This window comes from Rhinatrema bivittatum, chromosome 2 (genome assembly GCF_901001135.1).
Source record: "Rhinatrema bivittatum chromosome 2, aRhiBiv1.1, whole genome shotgun sequence".
NCBI lineage: Eukaryota > Metazoa > Chordata > Amphibia > Gymnophiona > Rhinatrematidae > Rhinatrema > Rhinatrema bivittatum.
In genome coordinates, this window is record NC_042616.1 from 814,618,553 (window position 1) to 814,640,925 (window position 22,373).

A 22,373-nucleotide genomic window follows, 5' to 3' on the forward strand; every position below is an offset into this window, starting at 1 on the left:
TTCTGTCTCTTCCCAGGAGATTTGTCGTGCAGCAACCTGGAAATCACTGCATACGTTCTCGAGCCACTATCGTCTGCACCTCGCCTCTCCAGTGTCTGGTCACTTTGGGGAGCAGGTGCTACGAGCAGGTCTCGCAGGACCCCACCCGATTTAGAGGGCTTGGGTACATCCCACTGTCTGGACTGATCCTGGTACGTACAGGGAAAAGAAAATGATTCCTTACCTGCTAATTTTCGTTCCTGTAGTACCATGGATCAGTCCAGACGCCCACCTCTTTTGGGTTCTTCTAGTCCTGCTCCGCTCTGCTCTGTCCTGTTCTATAACAGTCTTCTGTGTCTCGCAGGTTTCTTTTCTTCTGCTGTCACAGCTCCTTACAAGTTGGTTGATTACCTTCCGTTACCAGTTGATGATGTTTTTAGTTCTTGTTCAATACATAGTTACGCAAACTTGATCCAGAGTGTTCTTGTTCTAATCGGGCTTTGATATACTCGATACTGAACTCCTGCAGAGGGGGTGCTGGTATATATGGACGCTCCCTCGAAGTCTGTTCTGACTCCATCTGCTGGACTGGGGGACATAACCCCACCGTCTGGACTGATCCATGGTACTACAGGAACGAAAATTAGCAGGTAAGGAATAATTTTCTTCTGTGGGGGAGTGAGGGGTAAAGCCTGGGATAAGCTCAGAGGATCCTTAACTGTGGGGGAGTGAGGGGTAAAGCCTGGGATAAGCACAGAGGATCCTTAGCTGTGGGAGAGTGAGGAATAAAGCCTGTAATAAGCACAGAGGATCCTTAGCTGTGGGGAGTGAGGGGTAAAGCCTGGGATAAGCACCGAGGATCCTTAGCTGTGGGGGAGTGAGGGGTAAAGCCTGGGATAAGCACAGATGATCCTTAGCTGTGGGGCAGAGTGAGTGATAAAGCCTGGGATAAGCACAAAAGATCTATAGTTGATAAAAGTGAGGAGACAGCCAGAGGTCAAGCGGTGCCATTGATATTGCAACATTAAGTAAATTAATGAGACTGGATGGACCTTATAGAAACATAGAACAAATTAATGTGATGGCAGAAAAAGACTTATCTAGTCTACCTATCCTTCCAACTAATTTAGCTTTACATACACAGAATCATAGAAATGATTGCTGAAAAGGACGAATTGGTCCATCGAATCCTCCCAGCAAGCTTCTTGAGGTAATAACTGCCACTCTGTGCAGCAGGTTACTCCCATATTTCTCTTTAGGGTAGTATGAGACGTGATTTAAGGAAGTTTGAACGGTGGGCGAAGATTTTGGCAGCTGGGATTCAATGCCAAGAGGTGCAGAGTCCTGTATCTGGGGTGCGGTAATCCAAAAGAGCTGAATGTGATGGGGGATGAGGGGCTGCTGTGCGTGGAGGAAGAGGGGGCCCTTGGGGTGATCGTGTCTAGAGATCTGAAGACAGAGAAGCAATGGGACAAGGCAGTAGCTAAAGCCAGAAGAATGCTGGAGACCGTATCTCAAAAGAGACAGAGACAGAACGATGGCGGCCCCGAGAAGGGCGACAGAAATGGTGGGTCTCGCCATCAAAAGACTTATGAGGAGAGGCTGAAGGACCTAAATATGCACACCCTGGAGGAGAGGAGGTGCAGGGGAAATATGAGACAGACCTTCAGATACCTGAAAGGTTTTAATGATGCACAATTGTTAAACATTTTCTGTTGGAAAGAAATCAGTGGAATTGGGGGGTCACGAAATGAAACTCCAGGGAGGACGATTCAGAACCAACTTTGGGAAATATTTCTTCACGGAGAGGGTGGTGGATGCCTGGAAGGCCCTTCTGGAGGAAGTGGTGAAGACAAAAACGGTGCAAGATTTCAAAGGGCATGGGATAAACCCTGCGCATCCCTAAAGGCTAGAGAAAGGGAATGAAGAAAAGAGTTCATGGGTGGCGGTTACTACCCTAAACCATTAAGCCTCATACTTATGATGTAACTCCAACTCAACGGCAAGCAATAATAGGGAAATGGACTCAGACAGCAACCAGCAAGGGCCATGACTTTTAACGGTGTGGGAAACTATGGGGGTAACTTGTTCAGCCCAGCAGTTGCCACCCCTTGATGATTCCTTTGTGGGGGAGACCTGCGGGGTGCGGCTGGTGCTACCATAAGCTTGCTGGGCAGACTGGTCGGACCCATTGGTCCTTTTCTATTGTCATTTCTACGTTCCATTTCTAACTGCCGCTGTGTTCAGTTATTCCCAAGCAGCATCATAACCCATAAACATTTCAGCTAATAACATTTTCACTGGGTGAAGGAAGAGCTTTCTTTTTTGAAAATTCAGGCACTGCTGCTTGACGTGCTTTGCTTATGGACTTGGCCTGTAGAAGCAGTCCTGTGCTTTTTCCCTTAAGAATGCATTTTGGTATCCCAGACCGTGGAAGTCGGGGACCTCGGTTATCATCTGAATCTAATTCCTCTTTTCCCCACTGCTGTCTAAGCAGGGAGCAATGTTACAGTTGCATTAAAAGCATCAAGACATATTGGTGAAGGGCAGTTTATTTCCATGCCTTCTGCTAAGGGTAGTAATTGCCACACCAGCAAGTTACCCCCTTGCACGCTTTTCTCATTCCCGTCCTCTTGCCTTTAGGGATCCACAATATTTATCCCATGCCCCTTTGAATTCCTTCACTGTTTTCTGCTTCACCACCTCCTCCGGAAGGGCCTTCCAGGCATCCACCACCCTCTCCATGAAGAAATATTTCCTGACGTTGGTTCTGAGTCTTCCTCCCTGGAGCTTCATTTTGTGACCCCTAGTTCTATTGTTTTCTTCCCAAGGAAAGGTTTTGAAGTCCGTGCATCAGGAAACCTTTCAGGTATCTGAAGGTCTCTGCTTCATATCTCCCTTGCACTTCTTCATTCCTATTACTCCTTCAGAGATCCCCTCTGCTTTCTTGGATTCTGATACTGTCCTTGTCTCCACTGCTTCTACAGAGAGGCTGTTCCTTGTATCCACTACTCTCTCTGTAAATAAAGATTTACTTAGACTACTCCTGAGTCAACCCAATTTCACCCTCCTCCCATGACTCATCATTTGAGAGCCTCCTTTCCATGGAATGGGACCTGTCTCCTGGGCATGGAAACCTTGGAGGTATTTAAATGTCTCTATCAAATTCCCTGTATTTCGATTTTTCTCTAGGGTGTTTAGATCTTTACATGCTTTAGTACAAAGACCACTAACCATTTCAGTAGCCTCCCTCTGGAGCGACTCCATCCTGTTTATATCCTTCTGAAGGCGCGGTCTCCAGAGCTGCACTCAGTATTCCCAGTGAGGTCTCACCAGGGACCTGTACAGGGGCAACATCACCTCCCTTTTTCTGCTGACCATTCCCCTCTCTATTCAGCCAAGCATCTTTCTGGGTTTACCATTGATGTAGCCATCTGTTTGGTTCTCATAAGATCATCAGACACAGTCACCCCCAGATCCCGCACTTCTTTCTTGCTTTGAAGAATTTCATCCCCAATACTGTACCTCTCCCTAGGGTTTTTGTAATCTTAGGGGTGAATTGTAAGAGTTGCTTACGTGAAAATGCCCATTTATGCAAGCGCTAGTGTCTCGTATTTTAAAACGGCCCAATTATGTGCGTATATGCGCATGCGTGAGCAGCCAAACTCATGGGGAAAAGAGGTAGAGTTAAGGCATCGTTTGGAGGGGTCCCAACAGTCACGCGCATAAATCCATATTTCCTAGCGTGTAGACAGATGGACTCAGGACCAGTGGGTGTAGTGTACTCCTGTTAGCAGTTGGAGATGGATCAGATTTCAATCTGACGTCAGCCCCTAGTACATATACCTTGCAGGAAGTGCAGCTCTTCAGTATTTTCCATCTCCATAGCAGTTAGGGACTATCTGCATGCTCTCTGAGCAATAGAACCAAAATTCAAGGAAAAACCCAAATTTAAGAAGAAAAATTTACCTGAAGACGAGCCCCGCTCTCCTGCGGTGATACCCTCGGGTCCCTCCCCCAGTTGAGATTCCCAAGGTGATTTCCGTGGTCCCTCGGAGGTAAGAGCCTCGGTCCGGCGGCTGAATCGCGGAGAGGACCTAGCCCCCGATCCTCGGGCGCAGCTGAGAGGCAGCGGTTTACTGCTGCTCTTGATGAGGTGTAAGTCTGTAGAAATCTCTTTCTGGGCCTAAAACAACTGGGGGGAGGTGTTTGAGTAAACTGGGGGAGTACAGGCTGAAGAAACCGAGGGGTCTGATGACCTCGAGATAGACTGGGCAAACTGGTGGACTGACTGGTAACACTGGGAATGGCCTTCATGCAAGCATGTTTCAAAAAACACCTCAAAACATGGCTGTTCCTAAAAGCTTTCCCACCTGACACGTAACCTGCCCAAATGCAACTGCAACACACCACGCCCCCTACACAAGCATCTCGCACCACCATCTTCCCTCCCTTGCACCACCTTCCTCCCACCTATCCCCCCCTTCCCCCTTTCAACCCTCCTTGCCAACCTTAACCTTAAAATATCCTCATCAACAAGTCATTTATGTACATATGTTATATACTATATCAAATGTTCCATGTAATCCTGTTATTTCTGTTACAATTCGTTATATTTTATTACAATGTTATAATTTATTATATTTATTACAATGTTATAATGTAAAATAGGGCTGTTACTACCCTATTCTTTTAGTTATCTGGAAACCGATGTGATATCTCGATCGAACGTCGGTATATAAAATAAATAAATAAATAAATAAATAAATAAAATACTCTTACCTGCGCACATCAAAGCCGACAGAGTCCTAAGGAAGATACCCGAACTACACTTGTTTGTGTCACCATTTAATATTAGGTAAAATTCATGAGTCTGCCCGCTTGCACGCACATACACAGGCTCCCGCATGCTCGTTTTAAAATGACTTTCCCTATGCAGAACCCTGCATATTTTTTTTTTTAGCATTAAATCTCAGCTGCCAGACCCTAGATCATTCTTGAGCCATGCGAGATCCCTCCTCATATTTTCCACACCGTTATGATTGTCCACCTTGTTGCAGGTTTTGGCATTATCAGCAAAAAGACCAACCTTTCTTGACTGTCCTTCCACAGTGCCGCTCACACAATTGTTGAAAAGGACCAATTCCTGAAGCTGGTTACGCCTCACTCCTCAGAGTGAAGGACATGTACCACTGCCCTTTGTCACCTGTTACGCAATCAGTTTCTAACCCAGTCCAGTCATTTTAGGGAGCACATCAAGGGCGCTAAATGTATGTATGAGTTGCCGATGCGGAACAGTATCAAAGGCCTTACTGAAATCCAAATACACTACATCTAATGCTCTCACTTGATCCAACTCACTGGTCAGTGCATCAGAGAAGTTGATCAGATTCATCAGAGAAGATGAAACCATGCTGCTCTGGATCTTGAAATCCAATGAATTCAAGAAGCTGCAGTATCCTTTAATCTAGCAACAGTTCCATTAGTTTGCTCCCCACAGAGGTCAGGCTGACCGGCCTGTACTTCCCAGCCTCCTCCTCACTTCCACTTTTATGAATAGGAAGCAAATCCGCCCATCTCCAGTCCTCCGGAACTGGTCCCCAAGCAGTGGTGGATGTAAAGTATTTGGCACCCAGGCTGGACGCTTCCTTTGGCACCCCCCCAAGGTTCACTCCTCTATCCTCACGCCCAGTAATCGCCGGTTCCCCTTAATACACCACTGCTCCCAACTCTAAAGAAGCATCGAAAAGGTCACCGGCGCAGCTGCCAGGACATCTCCAAGTTCCCTTAGTACCCTCGGATGTATCCCATCCGGCCTCATCGCCTTATCTACTGTAAATTTCGTTACCTCCTCGCGAACACACTGTTCTGAAAATCCATTGAGGTTTACCTCACTCCCAGTCTTATTTGTGTTTGTTTTATGTGGTCCTGCTCCAGGCCCTTCCACAGTGAACACTGAACAGAAATATCTGTTAAGAAATTTTGCTTTTCCCTCATCAGCCTTTCCATATTCCTCCCCTTCACCTCTGAGTCTCTCAATGCCACTTTTGCACTACCTCCTATCACTAACAGACCTAAAAAAAAGTCTTGTCCCCTTGTTTTACTGTATTTGCTATTTTTTCTTCCATTTTAATTTTGCATTTCTGACTAGTTTCCCAGATATTATCATATGATCTCTTGTAGTTTATGAAACCTTTTCTCCTTTACCTTAACAGCTACTTCTTTCAAAAACTCTAAAGGCCTCTTTTTCTGCTTCCCTTTATTTACTTTCCTAACAAAAAAGTTAGGCCCTGATGATACCTCCTTTCAGTTTTGCCCTCTGCCCTTCTACTTCCTCTTCGATTTTCCCATCCAGCCTTGAGGTACTTCCCCTATTTTAAGAAAATTAGTTTTCCTAAAGTCTAGGCCCCTCGCCTTTTGAGTGAACCTTCATCTCTGCACTCAAGCATTGAACCTCACCATCCGGACATGACTGGATCCCAGCTGATCGAGGATCACAAAAATCAGAGTTCCTGTCCCCGTTGGTAAGCACCAGACCCAGTATCACCCCCTCCCCTATGAGTTCAGTTACCAGTTGACAGAACAGTTCTCCCCGCAGAGAATCCAGGAGGCCCCTGCTTCTGGGATGTCCCAATCAACATTCGACAGATTGAAATCCACCTCCATTTTCATAGCAATTTTGTAAATATCCTCCATTGACTCTCTGTGCATTTCTTCTGTCTGTGACGGAGGTCTGTGTATCAGAGATGTGCATTTGTTTGAAACAAATGCATAAAACTTGAGAAATGAGACTTTTTGGTTTGTTCTCAATAAAATGAGCAGGAAATAGCTTCTGACCCACTCAGGAGAACAATGTTGCAGTGGTGTCTCTACAACATGTCCTTCCAATGGCTGGAATAATGTTTTGGAGATCGCAAAAGGAAAGGCCTGTTCCTGAGCCTGAGCCTAGCCCTGGGCCAGGGCCTCAGCATCAGTTCTGGGCCCCAAGCCTGGTCCTTGACAACATGACCTGGCCTTAGGCCTGGCCCCCCAGCATGAAGCCCGAGCCTTGGTGATGGGATCCAGGACCTGGTATTGAATTGGGCCTAGGCCCAGGCCTCGGTGACGGAGTCCAGCCTCGGGCCAGGCCCCGGTGTTGGACCTGGGTCTCTGCAACAGGACTCAGCCTCAGATTGGGCTCTGGCATCAGGTCCAGGCCCCAGACCATTTTTTGTTGAACAGTGAAGTGAAGTCAGCGGGGCCTAAAGATTGCCTCCCGCCCTCCCCCATTGACTTCAGTGTACAATGAAAATATAAATTGAACAAACAAACAAATCATTTTTTTCCATCTGAGATGAAGCTAACAAATGAATGTTACGTACAAAATGAATGAATGAATGAATGAATGAATGAATGAATGAATCCAAAACACATTTTTGGTCTCCACACATCTCTACTATATATGTTACACTCTTGCCTGCTGTCATACTTTACACTTGTTTGTTGTAGTTCAGCGAGTCCCAGCGGCTCCTTCTAGATTGGATGGAAGAAGTGGAAATGACCCTGGAGAAGCATGTGGATTCATCCCTGAGCCAGGAGGACATCAAGCAACAGCTCTCGGAGCACAAGGTAAGGGAGAGTCCCAGCCGTGCGCTACCTCACGCAGCTCTGCCTGGCGCAGTGATAGCGCTAGCCTCTTCTCACAGCTCTTCTGCTTTACAGCTACCCCCACCTGGAACAGGACTGCTAATATCTGTTTGTGGCCTCTTCTCTATCTGTGGAGCAGAAAGTGTCTGTCTGGAAAGCCTCCTATTACTCTTGGATGCATGGTGCCGGACAAATTCTAATGTTATTTCCAGATAGATTGATCCTAGAAAGTGTAGTTCGCAAAAGCCATCTAGCTGGGCAGGAAAAGCTGGTGCAAATGTCAGTGTGTACTTGTCCCTGTGGCATATTTCAAAATGAAAGTGTCCGTGCAGATCCTGCAAGAAGAAAATACCTGTGGACACGGCAGCAATGCAAGCAGTTTGGAAATTATCCCTTAAGAAAGCAAAAAGCAGTGCCCCTAACAGGTACCCTGGGAACTGGCTTATAGACTCTTGACCTTCAGGGGAGGGTGAGCTGGGAACAGGAGCATCATGGTTGAGGCTGGAATCACGGTGAACTTAGAAGATGTGGTAGGTCTGATTGACAAACTGAAGAGTAATAAATTACCTGCACCAGATGGTATACACCCCAGAGTTCTGAAGGAATTCAAAAATGAAATTTCAGATCTATTAGTTAAATTTATAACCTATCATTAAAATCATCCATTGTACTTGAAGACTGGAGGGTGGCTAATATAACCCCAATATTTAAAAAGGGCTCCAGGAGCGATCCGGGAAACTACAGACCGGTTAGCCTGACTTCAGTGCCAGGAAAAATAGTGGAAAGTGTTCTAAAGATCAAAATCACAGAACATACAGAAAGACATGGTTTAATGGAACAAAGTCAGCATGGCTTTACCCAGGGCAAGTCTTGCCTCACAAATCTGCTTCACTTTTTTGAAGGAGTTAATAAACATGTGGATAAAGGTGAACCAGTAGATGTAGTGTACTTGGATTTTCAGAAGGCGTTTGACAAAGTTCCTCATGAAAGGCTTCTAGGAAAAGTAAAAAGTCATGGGATAGGTGGCGATGTCCTTTCGTGGATTGCAAACTGGCTAAAAGACAGGAAACAGAGAGTAGGATTAAATGGGCAATTTTCTCAGTGGAAGGAGTGGACAGTGGAGTGCCTCAGGGATCTGTACTTGGACTGGTGCTTTTCAATATATTTATAAATGATCTGGAAAGAAATACAACGAGTGAGGTAATCAAATTTGCAGATGACACAAAATTATTCAGAGTAGTTAAATCACAAGCAGATTGTGATACATTACAGGAGGACCTTGTGAGACTGGAAAATTGGGCATCCAAATGTCAGATGAAATTTAATGTGGATAAGTGCAAGGTGATGCATATAGGGAAAAATAACCCATGCTATAATTACACGATGTTGGGTTCCATATTAGGTGCTACAACCCAAGAAAGAGATCTAGGTGTCATAGTGGATAACACATTGAAATCGTCGGTTCAGTGAGCTGCGGCAGTCAAAAAAGCAAACAGAATGTTGGGAATTATTAGAAAGGGAATGGTGAATAAAACGGAAAATGTCATAATGTCTCTGTATCGCTCCATGGTGAGACCGCACCTTGAATACTGTGTGCAATTCTGGTCACCGCATCTCAAAAAAGATATAATTGCGATGGAGAAGGTACAGAGAAGGGTGACCAAAATGATAAAGGGCATAGAACGGCTCCCCTAGGAATAGGGACTTTTGTTTTCAGTTTTTATTTTATTTTCCCTGGGAATCTGTCTTTGTTTATTATAACCAATCATACGGCAGAAAATCAATGGAAAACATGACTCCTTTTTTTCCCCAGTGATTTTCTCCTGTTTTTGTTTATTGCCGTATAATAAACGGTGATAAATTCTGGAATAAAATAAAATAAAACTGAAAATGAAGGTTCCTACCTATGAAGAAAGGCTAAAGATATTACAGCTGTTCAGCTTGGAGAAGAGACGGCTGAGGGGGGATATGATAGAAGTGTTTAAAATCATGAGAGGTCTTGAACGAGTAGATGTGGATTGGTTATTTACACTTTTGGATAATAGAAGGACTAGGGGGCATTCCATGAAGTTAGCAAGTAGCACATTTAAGACTAATTGGAGAATTAGTTTTAGTTCTTATGTTATTTTTTTTACTCAAAGCACAATAAAGCTCTGGAATTTGTTGCCAGAGGATGTGGTTAGTGCAGTTAGTGTAGCTGGGTTCAAAAAAGGTTTGGATAAGTTCTTGGAGGAGAAGTCCATTAATGGCTATTAATCAATTTTACTTAGGGAATGGCCACTGCTATTAATTGCATCAGTAGCATGGGATCTTCTTAGTGTTTGGGTAATTGCCAGGTTCTTGTGGCCACTATATATCGCCGTGAGATAGCAGCATAGGATCTGCATACTCTTTTTGCATATTGCCAGGTACTAGATTGACCTCTGTTGGGCATGGGATGCTGGGCCTGATGGACCCTTGGTCTGACCCAGTATGGCAAGTTCTTTTGTTCTTAAGTTGCCTTGCTCTTTGTCCCATGGGCTGCTGTGTTGCACCTGAGTTACACTGTTGCTTTGTCTCTTGACTTTGGGCTCCTCTCCTGGGGGGGGAACACTTACCCAGTCAGGTTTTCAGGATTGCCATAATGAATATGCATGAGATAGATTTGCATACATTGAGACTCATTACAGATATCCTGAAAGGCTGACGGGTAGGTGGGCCTCCAGGAGAGCTATGTAGACCCCCATCACCGGGAGGTGTCATTTATTTTATCTTCTTCTGCATTTCGGCCTCGCTCTCTTCCCTCTCGACCCTCTTTTCTTGTCTGCTTTCTGCCCTTTTCAGGAGTTTCAGAAGGTTCTGCGTTCCAAGCGGCCTGTGTATGAGGCGACTCTGCGGAACGGACGCTCGCTGCGTGAGAAGGCCCAGCTGCCCGACGACACGCAGAAACTGGACGAATTGCTGGGAGAGCTGAAAGAGAAATGGGACGTGGTCTGTGGGAGATCCACAGAGAGGTAGCTCCCTCCTGTATTGCTCCTTGCTGTGCTGCCTTCTGTTTCTGCCTGTAGCACTCTCTCATGTCTGTTCTGCCACACCTCTTGTGTGTGGTTTTTTTTATGTAACAGCACCTCAGTTCCCTGTGACTAGTATCCTGTCCCAAACCATTCCCAACAGCCAAGCAACAGAATTTGTTTATTTGCTGCTCTAGCTGAGATCCAGCATTCTTGCAATAGATAAGATACAAGTACCCTGACAGATAATCTGCTTACTAATTGCTATATGTAGTAATACAAGTGCCTCATCATCTTTTGCTACACCACCCTCCTCTACTCCACTCTTCACTCTCTAATCCCCCTTCTCACTCCCCCATCCTTCACTCTCCATTCCTCTGCATTCAGGCAGGCCAGTCCACGCAAGTGGGTAATGCACGCCAACCAGCAGATGGAGACAGAGATCAACTGACTCGCTGATGTCACTCTCAAAGTGCACTTCCCCGTCATCTGCCTGCCAGTACTCTCTCCAGCAGATGGTGAATGAGCTTCCCATGCTGGAAGCTGAGGGCTAGCTAGGTCAGTCATATTTATTGGTATTACTTGACCTTTCAGCTGCCTTTGATAACGGTTGATCTTCAGATCCTAATTCATAGATTGTCTGAAATTGGCCTCAATGGTATAACCCTCCAAGGGTTTATTTCGTACTTACAGAATTGTTCTTTTCAAGTGAGAATTGGTAATTCCATATCAGAGAAATTTAATTTGGATTCAGGAGTGCCACAAGGATCTTCCTTATCTGCTACCCTTTTAAATATTTATATGGTACCTCTCTGCCAACTACTAGCCAGACTAGGCATTCCCCATTATTTATATGCAGGTGACATTCAAATCCTGGTGCCCATCAAAGATTCAAAAGAAAATACTCTGAAATTAGTCAATGTTTATATCTTAGCAATTCAACATATGAAATTAGTCCAAAACCTAAAAAAAAACTGAGATTATATTATTAAATAGAAAACTGACATTAAATAACCCTCCCCATTTTCAAATGGACTCCACTGAAGCTGAATTAGTTAGTCATGCATGTGATCTAGGAATAACAATTGATAGTGACCGGAACATGAAAAAACATGTATTAGTCTGAAAATTAGAGATGGATATAAACAAACTTCATACATTAAAACATTTAAAACATCTCCTCACTCATGAAAACTTTCGTACAGTATTCCAGATGCTAATATTTTCCAACTTAGATTATTGTAATGCCCTTTTGTCTGGCTTCCCAGCAAGCACAATAAGACCTTTGTAGCTTCTACAGAACGCTACAGCTAGAGTTTTAATGTATTTGCATTGGTTGCCAGTAAAATACAGAATTGATTTTAAAATTCTTTGTCTGTTACACAAATTCTGATAAAAGTGAATGGCTCAATACGGCTTTACATCTTTACTCCCCACAGAGAGATTTAAGATCGGAAAATAAAGGCCTTCTGGTCGTCCCCTCTATACGAACTGCACATTCGAGTGAGGTGAGGGAGAGAGCCATTTCAGTAGCAGGGCTTAAATTATGGAACTCTTTACTTGTAGATTTAAGGCTGCAAACAGATTTTATGATTTTTTTAAAACATCTAAAAACGTGGCTTTTTAAAAAAGCTTTTGATGGAGCTGATTAATTTGATATTATCATGGCAAAGAAGTGAAATCATTTTTCTGAAGAATGAGGCACACATTTTTTACTCGTTATATTACTCATGAATTTTCTCATACTTTCGTTTTTATTATTTTTATTATTTTAATTCTTGTAATTTATTTGTTTTTTTTTACTAAGATATTTATTGTAATTCTAACTTTATTTATTGATTTATTATTTTATTTCTTGTAAACCACTATGATTGAACACAGAATGTCGGTATACAAAAGCAGCAAATAAACAAATAAATAACTGAACAGAAGATTATGGCGGGCAGCTCCTGAGGTGACAGATGGATTCTGGCCTCTTTGTTCCTCCAACTTAATATTGCCATGATATTAAGTCGGACAGAAATTAACTCTTGCTCTGGGCAGGCGCTAATGTCTCAGTGTAAAAATGTACTCAAAACAAAGACCCAAAAATATAGCAAGTAAAAAAAATACAAATATATATAAGATTTGCTAAATGGACTTTCTCTATTGATAAGTTAGTCAACCTTCATAAGATACCAAATGAAAACGGTTATCGTGCAGATAAGCTCTTATAATTGAAGGGCTTTCTAAATCATTAGGTGACTGAATATTGTGCTATTTCAGTCCAGGAAAATTAATCCTTGGATATGGTACTCGTGGTACTTATCTTTAAATCCACTTTCAGTGATGGTTATCGCCGTCCGACATCGCGAGGTTTCGGGGTGAATAACCCCTTCTTCAAGGACACGGCGTTAGGTAAAGTGATGAGTGGATGTAAAGTTTGCAGAAGACGTGGTGTCCGTTTGCTGACAGCCACGATGAGGCGATGTAAAATGTTATCGCTTTTGGATTTCAAGTACCTGCTCAATATAAAAAATATAGAGAAATTCTTAAACTGTTGTGTTAAACAACTGCAATGGTGCAGCTACCGCGACTGTGGAGAGACACATACTTGTAGGAGTCGTGGTGCCCGGGACAGGATTGTCTGCTGACAGCCACGGTAAAGTGATGCAAGAAGCTATCTCCTTTGCTAAGAGACAAAATATCAAAAGCGAGTTGTACTTCCTTGTGGAGTCAAAACATGAGACTTGTTTGATGAGACGCTTGAACAGTACTTACGATTTGAAGTGCCAAACCGGCTAACAGCGTTGCGCGGAGTGAAATCCTGTGCTAGCCCTGGACGCTGAAAAAGGCGCCACTTTTAAGGGAATCCCTCTGGCTCTCAAACTGACAACTGGAAGTGATGTAGAAACACGTCATGAACTGGACGTGAAGGAAATCTGTAGCGATGTCTTCATGCCAAAATACTGATCGGGTTAGGCAAACTGATCAAGTCTTGGAATTAAAAAAATTTTTTATTGTACATTTCTTTTTTTGAATGTGTTGCAAGATGTTTTGTGTTCCAAGGAAGTCTCTAACCAAAGTACTGATCATGTCAAAAGAATTGTTTTATCCGAAGAATTGATCATGTCAAAAAAAATTTTTAAATTTATATTTACTTGTGTACCAGGGGAATCTAAAAATAGAATGGTAATCATATCAAAAAAATGATTATTTCAGAAAATACAAAAATATAAATATGGATCTATGTGTGATCTTATTAAGAGAATCTGCAAGTGGCTTCAGACGAGAATTGAGAAAGTGAAATTTCTTTTTTGCAGATTGTAATGCTCTTGCTGCAGGTGATTTGTGTGCCAAGCAGAATCCACTGATAATAAGGAAAGCCATTCTGTCTTATCATTTAGGCCAACTGGTTCCAATGATTGCAGTTTATAGATCCATGCTTGCTCTTTGTAATTTAAGATGGAGGTCCGATCCATGAGATGGGAATGTGTTCCAAAATAGCCCATTGTAAATTCTCAAAAGAGTGTATCTTGTCCATGCAGTGCTGGACTACGAGTGCCCTAATATCCTTGTTATTGATACGGCACTTATGCTCAGTCAGATGTATTCTGATTCTGATACTCTTTTGGGGGTGAGATTCGACACTTGATTGGGCAAGGAGTTTCTAACCTCAGAGAGGATTCTGAAGTTGCAGTCTCAGGTGACCAGACTGTTGCGTATACCAGTACCTAGGGCATGGGATTGTCTGCAGGTTCTGGGTTCTATGGCGTCTACTCTAGATTAGGTACCGTGGGCTTTTGCTCACATGTGTCCACTCCAGATTGTGCTTCTGTCCCATTGGAATCTGTTGTCAGAGGAGTTTCATTGGCCCTTACCGCTACAAGGGGCCTTCAGATTGAAATCTCTTGTGGTAGCTGTCATGACACAATTTGGAGAGAGGAATGAATCTGGAAGTCCTGGTATGGATGGTGGTGGCCACAGATGCCATCCTCAGAGGTTGGAAGGTGGTCTGTCAAGGGTGGATGGCCCAAGGACGGTGGTCACCAGTAGAGAGGTCCTGATCTATAAACCATCTGGAAACGAGCATTTTGCGAGGCGCTGAAAACCTTTCTTCCCCAAGTTCGGGGTCGAATGGTGAGAGTTTTTTCATTCAATACAACAACAGTGACATATGTCCCCAGAGGCCCAGGAGCTATTTGTGTAGGTGGAGCAATATCTACTTGGGATTATGGCATTTCATGTTGCAAGAATGGACAACGTTCAAGCGGATTTTCTCATCAGGCAATAGTTGGACCCAGGGGAATGGGAGCTGTTGTCGGAGGCCTTCAACCTCATTCGGGCCAGATAGGGCAATCCCCAGCTGGACTTGATGGCGTCACGCAGCAATGCCAAAGCAAAGAGACTTTTTAGTTGCAGAAGAGAGTCGGGATCTGAAGGAATTGACATTCTGGTTCTTCCATGGCAAACAGGGATTCTGTTATACATGTTTCCTCTGTGGCCGCTAGTAGGGCGAGTCTTGAGGCGCATCGAACGATATCCGGGCAAGGAAGTGTTGGTAGCCACAGCATTTTTGGTTTGCGGATCTGATTCATCTCACCGTGGATGGGCCTATCAGGTTGGCTCACCTGCAGGGTCTTCTCAGACAAGGACCTATCTTCTTGGATCAGGTGGATCGCTTTTGTCTCACGGCTTGGCTTTTGAGAGGAGACGTTTAAGATCCAGAGGATATTCAGAGGCTGTAATCATTACATTGCTTCAGGCTCGAGACCCTCCACATCGCTGGCTTATGTCAGGGTGTGGAGAGTGTTTGAGGCCTGGTGTGCGGAAAGGTACTTGGAATCGTTGTGGGTACATGTTTCGCACATCCTAGCCTTTTTGCAGCAGGGCTTGTCTAAGGAACGCACTTGTAATTCACTTCGCATACAGGTGGCAGCCTTAGGATGCTGTCAAGAGAAAGTTCAAGGAAGGCCTTTGTCAGCGCACCTGGATATTGTGCATTTTCTCAAGGAAGGCAAGCATCTGCGACCTCTGGACAAGAAATATGTCCTATGTGGAATTTGAACTTGATGTTGTGGGATCTTTGTGGTCCTCCATTTGAACCAGTGTGGAAGGTGTCGTTGAAGGACCTTATTTTACTGGTAGCAACTTGCTCAGCCAGGCAGATTTCAGAATTGCAGACTTTGTCCTGCAGAGAACCGTTCCTATGAATTTAGGACAATGGGGTATCTCTGTGGACCATGCCCTCATTTTTACCAAAGATTGTTTCATCTTTCCACTTTAACCAGATGGTAGAACTTCCTGCGTTCCCGAGTTTGGAAGGGGAAGGACAGTTAGCAAAGGATCTTCACTGTCTGTCTGTTCAACAGATGCTGTTGCGATATCTTAAGATTACGAATGACTTTTGGCAGTCGGATCATCTTTTTGTCCTGTCTGGTGATGCAAAGAAGGGAACCAAAGCATCTAAAGCCACTATAGCTCATTGGTTAAAGGAGATTATTTTTGACCTATCTCTGTAAGGGTCAATCTGTCGCAATGGGGTTGTGGGCGCATTCAACTAGAGCGCAGGCAACCTCCTGGGTGGACTGTCAATTGGTGTCGCCACAGATTTATAGAGCGGCCACTTGGTCGTCTTTGCACACTTTCACCAAGCATTGTTCTCTAGATGTAAGAGCATCGCAGGTGACCTTTGGTGAGAATGTGATGAAGGTGGGTCTTTCGGGTTCTATTACAGTATAGGGGAGCTTGGGTGCATCCCACTTGTCTGGACTGATCTAAGGTATAAACGGGAAAGGAAAATTGTTTCTTACCTGCGAATTTTCATTCCTGAAGTACCACAGATCAGTCCAGAGACCCATCCCCTTGTTTCCGAAAAACAGTATAATTGTGGTTAATATTTTCAGCAGAAATTAGAACTGTATATAGTTGGGTTTTGGGTCCTATACAAAGTTAGTTTCACTGGCCTTGGATATGAGAGCTCCAGTTCATACTGCTCCAACCTATCTTTATATGTTTGCCCTAGGAGGGAAGATTGTTGAGATTTTTGTTGGCTCTGCATTGGCTTAGGTATAGGTCAAAATGGACGGTCTGCAGGTGGCACCCTCAGTTAAGTAGCAGTGCCTGAAAAGCTTTTAGTTCTCTGCCTCCATCTGCTGGTAGGGATGCAAAACCCACTTGTCTGGACTGATCTGTGGTACTACAGGTAAGAACTTATTTTCCTCTATTGTTTCAAGAAAATATTTTTCTATATCTGTGAGCACAGCTGGAATCTTTCTACTCCTCCTCTCTCAGATATGGCAGCTGGATCATTCACCTTCTCTATCTGTGAGCACAGCTCAAATCTTTCTTTTTCAGGTATCACAGCTGGATCATTCACCTTCTCTGTCTGTGAGAACAGCTGGAGTCTTTCTTCTCTTTCAGGTATCAGAGCTGGAATTGTTCACCTTCTCTGTCTATGAATAGGGCTGCAATATTCCTCCTCCTCTTTCAGGTATCACAGCTGGAATCATTCACCTTCTCTCTCTGTGAGCACACCTGGAATTTTACTTCCCTTCTCTCAGGTATCACAGCTGGAATCATTCACCTTCTCTCTCTGCGAGCACACCTGGAATTTTACTTCCCTTCTCTCAGGTATCACAGCTGGAATCATTCACCTTCTCTCTCTGCGAGCACACCTGGAATTTTACTTCCCTTCTCTCAGGTATCACAGCTGGATCATTCACCTTCTCTATCTGTGCGAACAGCTGGAGTCTTTCTTCTCTTTCAGGTATCAGAGCTGGAATTGTTCACCTTCTCTGTCTATGAGTAGGGTTGCAATATTCCTCCTCCTCTTTCAGGTATCACAGCTGGATCATTCACCTTCTCTATCTGTGAGAACAGCTGGAGTCTTTCTTCTCTTTCAGGTATCAGAGCTGGAATTGTTCACCTTCTCTGTCTATGAGTAGGGTTGCAATATTCCTCCTCCTCTTTCAGGTATCACAGCTGGAATCGTTTACCTTCTCTCTCTGCGAGCACACCTGGAATTTTACTTCCCTTCTCTCAGGTATCACAGCTGGAACTGTTCACTTTCTGCCTCTATGAGCACATCTGGCATTGCTCTCCTTCTCTTTTAGGCAGCACAAGTTGGAAGAGTCCTTGCTTTTCTCAGGCAAGTTCACAGATGCCTTGCAGGCCCTCATGGACTGGCTGTACTGGGCAGAGCCCCAGTTGTCCGAAGATGTGCCTGTGGGAGGGGACAAGCACTTGGTCAGTGACCTCATAGATAAGCATAAGGTTAGATCATTCTGCTTACTTTACCTCTCCCATCCATTTTTCTGTAGTAGGGTAGGTGCAGCTCTCTGCTTGCCATGTCTCATGTGCACTGTTTATGTACTTGAAGTGTCCTCAGAAATGAAAATTCCTAAAGCCCTAGCAATATACTCACACCTCGCAATTCCTTTCCTATGGAAAATTTCACCTTCCAATACTAAGGGCATAGCTATAGGTGCACTCAGGTGCACCTAATTTTGCCTTCTTGCCATCTGCGGGGCACAGAGCCAATGGCAAAGAGGAAGTCTGGCAGTGTCAGTGTTGTGGCTGTGCAGCGGCCAGTGGAGGCAGTGTCGGCACTGCAGTCACACAGAGTCAAAGAAAAGGTGGGAATATTAGTGTCTGTGCTGTGTGGGCCCGAGCCGAAGAAGAGGCAGGAATGGATCATTGTCAGCAGCAGGTGGAGAGTTAGGATGAGCAGTTATGGTGTCAGCATTGATTACAGGCAAGAGCCATGGACCACAGAGGCTGCAGACTGAAAAGGAAGATGCTGGGCACGGACCTTAGCACAGCAGGACTCGGAGAGACAGAAGTGGAGGGCTGCCACTGTTCAGATGAGAGGCTGCTGGGGGAAGGAGAAAGGAGTGGATTTGAGAAACTAGACTGATGGGGAGAGGGAGAGCGGGACCTCTAGAGCCTGCTGAGACAGAGGAGGGCATGCGGAATGAGGGAGACACTGCTGGAGATGGGGAAGGGGACTGAGATGAGAGGGGCACTGCTGGAGAGGGATGGAGACAAAAGAGATTATTGGGGATGGAGGAGAGGATTGAGACAAGGAGAGACTGCTGAGAAGAAGAAGAGGCGAGGAGATGACAGGATCATCGTATAGACCCCAAGAGAAGAGGCGATGAAGGGGGTGACAGGATTACTCTTCTCTTGGGGTCTATACAATGATACTGTAGATACCCCAAGAGAGGACGAGATGAAGGGGTGACAAGATCACCGTATATACACCCCAACGTCCCTTCGTCTCCTCTTCTCCTGGGTTATATATGATGATCCTGCCATCCCTTCATCTCCTCTTTTCTTAGGATCACTGTAGATACCCCATTACCTCTTCGTCTCTTCTCTTAGGGTAACCATATATAACCCAAGAGAAGAAGAGATGATGAAGTAAGAGGATCACCATATATATATATATATATATATATATATATATATATATATATATATATATATATATATATATATATATATATATATATATATATATATATAGATATATAGATATGCCATTACCTCTTTGATTCTCTCACCCCTTCGTCTTCTCTTGTCCTGAGGAACCATTTTCAGCATCCTTGGTTCTTCCTCCTGGCATTAATGTTCCAGTCCCTTCTCTTCTGTCATTGCTTTTGCCGATCTTTCTCCAGCTTGGACATCCCCTTCTTTGGACAGGGACATCAGAACGGTACCCGCACCCCTAGCATAAGGAAAACATCTTCCACACCAGGCACTGGGTTGCATCATTCTCTTCCTGTCTTCCATGCCCCAGGTGTTCCAGAAGGAGCTGGGCAAAAGAGCCAGTTGTGTTAAGACCCTGAAGCGCTCCATGAGGGACCTGACCCGCGGCAGCGTCCGCGCTGACTCGCAGTGGCTGCAGAAGCAGATGGAGGAGCTGAACCTTCACTGGGAACTGATCTGCAAGCTGTCAGTCAGCAAGCAGGCACGGCTGGAGGCCTCACTGCAGCAGGTCAGAGGTGGACGTGTGGGTGTTTGTACTGTGCAGGTGTCACTTGAGGCCTTGAGTGTGACAAGGGTTGCACGAATGTCTGCAGCAGGTCTACCTTTCTGGGTGTATGTGTGCTCTTTGTATAAGTTCACAGAGAGGGCTGTGTACGCGATACAATCCCATGGCATGAGCTAGGATGTTTTCCTCTCGTTCCGGGAAAGCACTGAACTTATTAACGTGTTGCGCGGCTAACGCTGTCACTATTTCTGGATGGGCTTCATGTGTGTTTTTTAAGAGCTTCCGTACTTCCTGAGAGTGTTGCACCTCCTGGCAGAACTGTGTAGTTTATTCCTAGCCTAGTTCTCTCGCTTTTGAGTACTTCCCGTTTGTCTCTAGGTAGGGCTTGTTGCTCAGGATTAATGCACCTCCTGTGCTTTCCAGGCGTGGCCTCTCCAAAAGCATTCCTAGAAATCTTCTTCCTGTGCACTGCCAGGAGGATCCATGTGCCCAGTACCTTGCATTGTTACCTCACTCCCTCTTCTCATTTTCTCAGTCAGAGGAGTTTCACACTCTAGTGCACTCGTTCCTGGAGCACTTATCTGAGTCGGAGAGGACCCTGAAGTACGGCGTAATCCCAGAGGAAGAGCAGGCTTTGCAGGAGTGCCAGAAGCAGCAGCAGGTGAGTGAAAGAAAGGCAACAGGAAGCAGAGCAAAATCCCCAGCCTGTCATTCTGAGCTGTTGTAAAGGGCTACATGCCATCTAGCTCAGCTGCTGAAACACACTGGGCGTTAGTAACAGTGACAGGAGAGCTAGGAGTCAGTATAGGGGCCAGGTATCACTAGCTCCTAAAGTGCTTTCTGTAGCACTAGATCGGAAGAGCTCTCTGGGTCACTATGGGGTCCTGGGTAATACTAGCTGCTGGAGAGCTTTCGGGGTCAGTGTTAGAAGCCAGGTAGCACTAAGTCCCAGAGAGCTCTCTGGGTTAGTGTAGGGAGCCGAGAAGCATTAGCTCCCAGAAAGCTCTCTATACCAGTGTAGAAGACAGGGAAGCACTAGCTTCTGGAGAGCTCAGTATAGTAGAGGGGTTGGTTAGCACTAGCTCTCTGGATCAGGGTAGCACTAGCTCCCAGAAAGCTCTCTATGCCAGTGTAGAAGACAGGGAAGCACTAGCTTCTGGAGAGCTCAGTATAGTAGAGGGGTTGGTTAGCACTAGCTCTCTGGATCAGGGTAGCACTAGCTCCCAGAAAGCTCTCTATGCCAGTGTAGAAGACAGGGAAGCACTAGCTCCTGGAGAGTTCAGTATAGTAGAGGGGTTGGGTAGCACTAGCTCTCTAGATCAGGGTAGCACTAGCTCCCAGAAAGCTCTCTATGCCAGTGTAGAAGACAGGGAAGCACTAGCTCCTGGAGAGCTCAGTATAGTAGAGGGGTTGGTTAGCACTAGCTCTCTGGATCAGGGTAGCACTAGCTTCCAGAAAGCTCTCTCTGCCAGTGTAGAAGACAGGGAAGCACTAGCTTCTGGAGAGCTCAGTATAGTAGAGGGGTTGGGTAGCACTAGCTCTCTGGATCAGGGTAGCACTAGCTCCTGGTCAGCTCTCGTGAAATTTCAGTGCTTCCTGTGTTTCCCTTCTTACATCCCTAGGAATTGATGAATATCCTGCAGTGTCAGAAGTTGGCATTGGAGTGTATCCTGTCTCTGGGTGAGGAAATTCTCTCTGGCTGCCATCCTGAATCGATCATTACCATCAAATCCTGGAACAATGTCACAAAAAGCCGTTACCAGGAGGTGAGAGCAGCCATCCTTTCCTCCTAACTCCCTCCTTCCACTATCCTCTGTTTCTCCCAATAGTTTCCCTTCCTACCATTAGTTCTCTGTGTGACCCTGGGGGACTCACTTTATCCCCCTGTGCCTCAGTTCTAATCCCAGCTCTGTCACTCACTCTCTGTGTGACCCTGGGTGAGTCACTTTATCTCCCTGTGCCTCAGTTCTAATCCCAGCTCTGTCACAGACTCTCTGTGTGACCCTGGGTGAGTCACTTTATCTCCCTGTGCCTCAGTTCTAATCCCAACTCTATCACTAATCTCTGTGACCCTGGATGAGTCTCTTTATCTCCCTGTGCCTCAGTTCTAATCCCAGCTCTGTCACTGACTCTCTGTGTGACCCTGGGTGAGTCACTTTATTGCCCTGTGTCTCAGTTCTAATCCCAGCTCTGTCACTGACTCTCTGTGTGACCCTGGGTGAGTCACTTTATCTCCCTGTGCCTCAGTTCTAATCCCAGCTCTGTCACAGACTCTCTGTGTGACCCTGGGTGAGTCACTTTATCTCCCTGTGCCTCAGTTCTAATCCCAACTCTATCACTAATCTCTGTGACCCTGGATGAGTCTCTTTATCTCCCTGTGCCTCAGTTCTAATCCCAGCTCTGTCACTGACTCTCTGTGTGACCCTGGGTGAGTCACTTTATCTCCCTGTGCCTCAGTTCTAATCCCAGCTCTGTCACTGACTCTCTGTGTGACCCTGGGTGAGTCACTTTATCCCCTGTGCCTCAGCTCTAATCCCAGCTCTGTCACAGACTCTCTGTGTGACCCTGGGTGAGTCACTTTATCTCCCTGTGCCTCAGTTCTAATCCCAACTCTATCACTAATCTCTGTGACCCTGGATGAGTCTCTTTATCTCCCTGTGCCTCAGTTCTAATCCCAGCTCTGTCACTGACTCTCTGTGTGACCCTGGGTGAGTCACTTTATCTCCCTGTGCCTCAGTTCTAATCCCAGCTCTGTCACAGACTCTCTGTGTGACCCTGGGTGAGTCACTTTATCCCCCTGT

At 45.2% G+C, this 22,373-nt stretch overlaps 1 protein-coding gene across 1 annotated transcript in view; it reads left to right on the plus strand.

Moving 5' to 3' along the window:
• LOC115083414 (microtubule-actin cross-linking factor 1-like) overlaps nt 1-22,373 on the plus strand; it is a 126,954-nt gene that overhangs the window by 39,985 nt on the left and 64,596 nt on the right. The window contains exons 7-12 of the mRNA XM_029587220.1: nt 7,468-7,587; nt 10,429-10,598; nt 17,690-17,849; nt 19,378-19,575; nt 20,108-20,233; nt 21,195-21,338. Of these exons, the coding sequence (XP_029443080.1) occupies nt 7,468-7,587; nt 10,429-10,598; nt 17,690-17,849; nt 19,378-19,575; nt 20,108-20,233; nt 21,195-21,338 (918 nt within the window). The remainder of the gene's footprint in view (nt 1-7,467; nt 7,588-10,428; nt 10,599-17,689; nt 17,850-19,377; nt 19,576-20,107; nt 20,234-21,194; nt 21,339-22,373) is intronic.